Source organism: Neovison vison, chromosome 4 (assembly GCF_020171115.1).
Source record: "Neovison vison isolate M4711 chromosome 4, ASM_NN_V1, whole genome shotgun sequence".
Taxonomy (NCBI): Eukaryota; Metazoa; Chordata; class Mammalia; order Carnivora; family Mustelidae; genus Neogale; species Neogale vison.
Window position 1 is genome coordinate 208,769,297 of NC_058094.1, and position 7,026 is coordinate 208,776,322.

The 7,026-nt window shown below is 41.0% G+C and overlaps 1 protein-coding gene across 1 annotated transcript in view; it reads left to right on the top strand.

Moving 5' to 3' along the window:
• The window catches only part of STRIP2 (striatin interacting protein 2), a 50,430-nt gene extending 43,785 nt beyond the window's left edge, over window positions 1-6,645 (top strand). The window contains exons 19-21 of the mRNA XM_044246551.1: window positions 2,720-2,824; window positions 3,666-3,870; window positions 5,204-6,645. Of these exons, the coding sequence (XP_044102486.1) occupies window positions 2,720-2,824; window positions 3,666-3,870; window positions 5,204-5,454 (561 nt within the window). The 3' untranslated portion in view covers window positions 5,455-6,645. The remainder of the gene's footprint in view (window positions 1-2,719; window positions 2,825-3,665; window positions 3,871-5,203) is intronic.
• The last annotated feature ends 381 nt before the right edge of the window (window positions 6,646-7,026 follow it).

The following is a 7,026-nucleotide window of genomic DNA, read 5'->3' on the forward strand; positions in this document are numbered from 1 at the left end:
TTAAGTTTATTCATAGTTTTTTATTCTGGGGGGTGCAGTTGTAAATGGGATTGTTTTGTGAATAAATGTTTGTGTATGCAAGTGGAACATGGGCAAATGTTTTCTTCTTTCAACTTTTGCTGGTAGAAAGTGAGTGAGTCAAGGTCTTGATTTGGCTAGTGCAAAATATCAGAAACAAGGGAATATGGCCAAATGCTGCTGCTCACAAAATATAGCCCCCCCCAGAAGTTTACATTTTACTCAATATGCTAAGTCTTGCCTCACAAAAACAGAGAAAGCAGGCCATTTGCCCTAAATGAACATAAGCAAATAAAAAAACCCTCAAGTCTGGCAGATCTAGAAAGCACTCCATGGAGCTAAAGGTCTGCTGGAAAATGATTATCTGTTGTCTTTGAAGAAGGCAGAAGGCTTGAGCAGGACTCCATGTGGAGCTTGTTGCATGGACAAGTCTGGGATCTGCTATCCTGAGATAGCCATGGACTAGCATGTATTCTGTCAGTGCCCACTTCAGGCAACATCTTGTGACACAGGAATTGGGTGTAGTTTTAGTCGGTGGGGAACCATTATCAGAAAAAAAGAGAGTAAGACCCTGGGCAGATGAGACTATCTTTAGGAGGGAACTAGGGTATCTTTCCTGGGACTCTTGAGACAGCTTTGAGGAAGAAGCAGCCAGGATCAGCTTACTTTCACTTAAAACTTCACTTTTTAATCAAACAGAGAAAGTTGAGATAAACCACAGTATTATTAAATGATCAGAGGTGAAAGGATCTTAAAGATGATCTAATTTAACCTCTTACAAGAAACAGGGAAATGACTTATCTACCATCATAAATCCAGGATCAAAGCCATAGTCCAGGTATCCTAGTGTCTATTCCAGTGCTGCTTCCACAAGCCATACCCCTACTCCTATTTGTTTGTTTGTTTGTTTTAAGGTGAGCTCATACAACCAACAGGCAGCTTGAACTCAGACCCTGAGATTGAGAGTCACATGCTCTACCAGCTGAGCCAGCCAGGTACCCCTCCCATATTTTTTGAGGTGCTAAGGAATGCAAAGCTGTTTATGCTGCTATCATATTAGAAATCAGGATAAAGGAGGCTCACAGTGGAGATACACATGGCCTCCCCTATATGTTCTCTATTTCCCCTGCTTCTTAAAAAAAAAAAAAAAAAAACACACACACACATTTAAGAATCCATTCCTCTGTTAGCCACACAAGATGGAACATCTATAGAGCCTCTCTGTTTTGGACAAGCCAACTAGCTGATGCACTAGAGTGGAAACTCCCATGGAATTTTCTCTTAGAAGGAAACAAATGGTTCTCCAGGGACTAGTTCTAAACACAATATTGAACATTTACTCCAGGAAGTAGAACATTTTTTCTAAATAATATTTCTAAAAAGTTTCCCTGAAACTTTTTGGCCCTTACTCTTATTTATTTCTTAGTTGAGCCTATTACTCTCAAAAATCCTGCATGTTCCTTCTGCATTAGATGTATGTCTATCTTGCTTACTTTGGATTAATTTGGGAAAGGAGGGGGTAATTTTCCATTCTTTTTTTTTTTTAAAGATTTTATTTATTTATTTGACAGACAGAGATCACAAGTAGACAGAGAGGCAGGCAGAGAGAGAGGGAGGAAGTAGGCTCCCCGCCGAGCAGAGAGCCCGATGCGGGGTTCGACCCCAGGACCCCGAGATCATGACCTGAGCTGAAGGCAGAGGCTTTAACCCACTGAGCCACCCAGGCGCCCCCGTAATTTTCCATTCTTTAGACAACAGCTCATTTCTACACCTTGTCTCCTACTCTTACATCCTCCTATCAAATTGTAGGCATTAGGAATTTCTAAGATGTTAATTTGGTCACCATGCATGCTCATTGATTCATATAGCTTCTGGCATCAGTATATTTACAGACCCCCAAATCCAGAAAGGCTCTTATTTTTGTCCCTGAAAAATGTTTCTGTGAGTAGATACCTGTTTCTAATCTGACATCCATCTGTTATCTCTGGTTGGGTGCTCACAAGCTATCAATAAACATATAAGAGAAACACCTGGTTAGAATTTACCATCTGCCATTTTTGCTTCCATGCTGGAAAATTAAGCAATTTACTGCAATAGGGTTTGATAAAGGAGGGTGTAGGATGATTTTAAAAATTTAAATGTAATGAATATCAGATCCATCTAACATAGTTTGAAATCTACCAGAATGGGGCACCTGACTGGCTCAATCAGTAGAGCATGTGACTGGATCTCAGGATCATAAGTTCAAGCCCCACATTGGGTTTAGAGCCTACTTAAGAAAGGAAGAAAAGGAAAGAAGGGAGGGGAAGGGAAAGAAGGAAGGAATCTACCAGAATAACTCCTAGCGGTTAAAAACACAGCTTATGTAAGAGCAAAGTATATAGGGGAAAAGTTCTATCATTTCTTTTCTGATTCTAAAGCAGGAAGCTACACAAGAAACTTGAGTGGCGTTCTTATGTTCATGTATCCTCTCTCTATTCAGTACTTACTCTAGGTGTAGCCTTCCAGGATTGGCAGCTGTGTGTTTTCAGGTGAAGTATATTGCATGCTTTGAGACTTTAGTGTATGAAGAGCAGAATGGTGAGGAGGTAGCATTTCATAAGGAAGGCCTCACCTACACTTACCAGTAGTGACTTCTAGGCTTCTGTGGGAATGAAAGCCTTATAGGTGTTGAGGTAATGGTGGGCGTGCTTTATTACAGGAAGCTGGAGACAACAATCAATTCTGTTGGAGGAACCTCTTTTCCTGCATCAATCTTCTGAGGTTGCTCAACAAACTGACCAAATGGAAGCATTCCAGAACCATGGTGAGTGGGGCTTCAGATCATAGAGGTGTCCATCTGACTGAATTTTTTAAATCTTAAAGATTTATGGACTTCCTGCTTTGTTAGCTCTATAGGGAAACACTGAATGCTACATAAGGTGAACACCTAATCCTGGGCATTTATTCATGTGAGATAATTATTCACCAGTCCATTTCTTTACAAGGAGCTGAATATGGGCCTTCCCCCAGGGCAGCTCTGGTTGGAAAGTTAGCATTGTTACATGGATTTATATTGGATTATAAGCACATATCCCAGATGATACAAGGCTAAGATTATTCACTGCAGCATGAATCATGAAAGACTGGAAACAATCTAAAGCCCATTAATGCAGGACCAACTGGTATATCCTTATAATAGAATATTATCCAAGCATTAAAAAGAATGAGGCAGTTCTATATTGATATGGAATAATTTTCAAGATATATTGTTAAATAAAAAGCAAGGTATGGAACAATGTGACAGGATATGTAGTTGGCTGTGGTTTTGTTAATAAAAATAATATGTGTACATAGAATTATATATCCAGAAGATACAAAAGAAACTGGTAAGAGCAGAAATGGGATGTGTAGCTGACAAAATTATTTTGCTCTTTATATCACATACTTTGAATATTAGAAACTTTGAATTGTGACATATAAATGGAGTGATTCCTCTATGTTCTTGAAGACTAAATATAAATAGAACCTAGGCCATGGATTCCCAAAAGCTTCCCCAGGATACTGAGACCAGTCAAGTTGGCTTAATTGTTTGTGAGTTGGAAGTTCCAAGACACTTTAGATCCTTACCTGCCTTTCTTCATTCCTGCCCCTCTTTAAACGGGTAGATGCTGGTGGTATTCAAATCAGCTCCAATCTTAAAGCGGGCCCTCAAGGTCAAACAGGCCATGCTGCAACTTTATGTTCTGAAGCTGCTAAAAATACAGACCAAGTACCTGGGGCGCCAGTGGAGGAAAAGTAACATGAAAACCATGTCAGCCATCTATCAGAAAGTACGCCACCGCATGAATGATGACTGGGCTTATGGGAATGGTGAGTATTCTCAGAGCTCTTGACCTCCGAGAGTTTCCCAGGGTTTAAACAAAACTAAATAAGTGGCTCCTGGGTGGCTCAGTTGGTTAAGCGTCTGCCTTCAGCTCTGGTCATGATCTCAGGATCCCGGGATCAAGCCCCCCAACACCTGTCAGGCTCTATGCTCACTGGGGAGTCTGCTTCTCCCTCTCCCTTTGCCCTTCCCTCCCCACCTCTCATGCTCTCTCTCACTCTCATGCTGTCTATCTCTCAAGTAAAAAAATAAAAACTTTAAAAAAGAAACTAAATAAACAGTTCTCTCTACTCTTTGGTATGAATTGTTACATAGTTTGGATAAGAAAGTTGTAATTATAGTCAGGTGCTGATATAACAAACATTAGGGTTACTGCCCCCAAATTCTAGCATGTGCCCAGATTCTATATTAACTATAAAAATCCATTTTAGGGGCACCTGGGTGGCTCAGTTGTTTAAGCATCCAACTCTTGGTTTTGGGTCAGGTCATGATCTTATGGTCATGGGATCAAGCCCCGTGTGGAGCTCCAGGCTCAGTAGAGAATCTGCTTGAGATTCTCTCCCTCTGCCCCTCCCCCCACTTGCACATGCATGCTTTCATAGAACCCTGAGATCATGACCTGAGCTGAAGGCAGATGCTTAGCCAACTGAGCCACTCAGGCACTTCAAAAATAAAATCTTTTTAAAAAGAGAGATAAACCATTGCGTATGGGACATGAGAGATCTGGGAAAGATGTATCTCTAGCCCTGAAATAAGTGTCTGAGTGGGGTAAATAAGGTAAAGATTTTACCTCGTAATTTTAACATACGCTGACACATACATTTATCATATGCTGGGAGAGGTCACAGGGAAGCAATCAGTAAATCCTTCAGTAATTGGTCCATTCTGATTCTCCTTGTTGTACCTCTTCCTGCCTCTTTACATTCCTTGAGAGCTGGTGATTCCATTCAAATGTGTAACTCCCATACCCTAGGAAAGCTCAGTAAAGGGAATTAAGTTACCATTTTGGAAAATATAATACATATACCTAGTAAGAAAGTACAGGTTAAAAAAAAAATGTCCACCCTCTCAGGGACCTTATTTCCTTCTCAGTGGTAATCACTGTTAGCTATTTCTAGACTACCCTTCCAAAGATAGTTTCTGTATATACATGTATATTTTTTTAAACTGGAGTGACAGCATATTATACACTTAATACATTGCCCTCCACAAAAAGGAAATTCTGAGTTTAATTTGTTCTTCCCCATAGACCATATACTCTGTGGTAGGAGGAGCAGAATCCTAAGTTGTGTAATTGTTCCTCTTCTTTCCCCAACACAGACATCGATGCCAGGCCATGGGACTTCCAAGCTGAAGAATGCACCTTGAGGGCTAACATTGAGGCTTTTAACAGCCGCCGGTATGACAAACCCCAGGACTCTGAATTTTCACCTGTGGATAACTGCTTGCAGAGTGTGCTGGGGCAGAGGTTGGATCTACCTGAGGATTTCCACTATTCATATGAGCTCTGGCTGGAGAGAGAGGTGTTTTCCCAGCCCATCTGTTGGGAGGAGCTGCTCCAGAGTCACTGAGCTCTTAGGAAAAAAACATCTGATAGATGAGGTTTGGCTCCAATAAATGGTGCTCTGCCTACCCTGCCCATTCGGCCTTTGTTTCCAGCTCTGAGAGTGCTTGTTCAGGGGAAAGCTGGCCTAGCCCAAGGACATCCAGTGTAGTGCAGGGCCATTCTGGGGGCTTTGGGCCTAGAGATAGTACAAGGCTAGGATCCTGAGTCACAACAGATTGGTCAACTTGCATTGGGGTCAGTTGGGTGCCAAGTTGGCCTTGAACATCTGCTGGATCAGTCCTGGATAGGCTCTTTTGTGGGACCGCTCCCTGCTTTAGTCTTGCCCAGAACCAGGACCAGGCCAGCCTTTGCTGGCCCCAAGAGTGAGAATAAGTTTATCATGGCATTTGACCCATGACATTCATCATAGGTAATGGGAGAGGCAAGTCATAAAATAGGGAGAACATTTCCTTCTTGTTTATCCCGGATTCCTAGGACCCATAAGAAGTTTGGCAAAACCAACTTTGAAAATAAGTGTGTATTTTAAATTAAAAATTTTGACACCTCTCTCTAAAATTATTAGCTCAAAGATGATTTTAGAGCACCTGCACCTTCTTTGTAAAGGATGATGATTTACTGTTACCTAAATACTGCATGTTATAGTAAGGTATATCATGTAAAGTGTTTTTTTCCTTACTCCTGAAGAGATCTATGTTCAATCTGAAAATTATTTCTCTATGTATTGTACATGGGGCATGGAGTGCTTTGCTATAGCCGGTCTGAAATAGACCTCCTCTAAGGATGTTTCATGTTTTTCTGAAGCTACGTCAGTCTTCAAATGACTGGTACACTATAAAAAATTATCCCTTTCATCCAATTCATTTTTTTAATGACAAGTAATTACTGAAGGTTTTATTTACTGAGATGGCTATGTCCATTTGTGCTTATGATCGATTTATTTTTTAATTGAATGGAATAGCAAGAGCATTATAGCTTACCATTTTTCTTCTGTGTTGATTAGTGATTTTTTTTCCTTTTTACTGTGAGTGCTTTCAAAGTGTCATATGGAGATTTAGTAATACTGTTCTTACCTTAAAGTATTTTCTTTGAAAATATAGGGCTTGATGTACCAACCTCTTTAAACTTCTTTTGAGGGTGCCTGGGTGGCTCATTCAGTTAAGCATCTGCCTTTGGCTCAGGTCATGATCCCAGAGTCTGGGATCAAGTCCTGCTTCGGGCTCCCTGCACAGGGAGCCCGCTTCTCCCCCTGCCTGCTGCTCTCTCTGCCAAGTAAAATCTTGGAGGAAAAATAATTTCTACTGAAGTTTGAATCACATACTTGTCAGAGTGCCTGGATGGCTCAGTTAGTTAAATGTCTGACTCTTGATTTTGGCCTGAGTCATGATCCTCAGGGTCATGGGATCAATCCCTGCATCCGCACTCAGTGAGGAGTCTGCTTGACGAGTCTTCCTCTGCCCATCCACCCCCTCCACACACAAACACACTCTCTCAAATAAATAAATCTTTTTTTTTTTTAGATTTTATTTATTTATTTGACAAAGAGAGATCACAAGTAGGCAGAGAGGCAGGCAGAGAG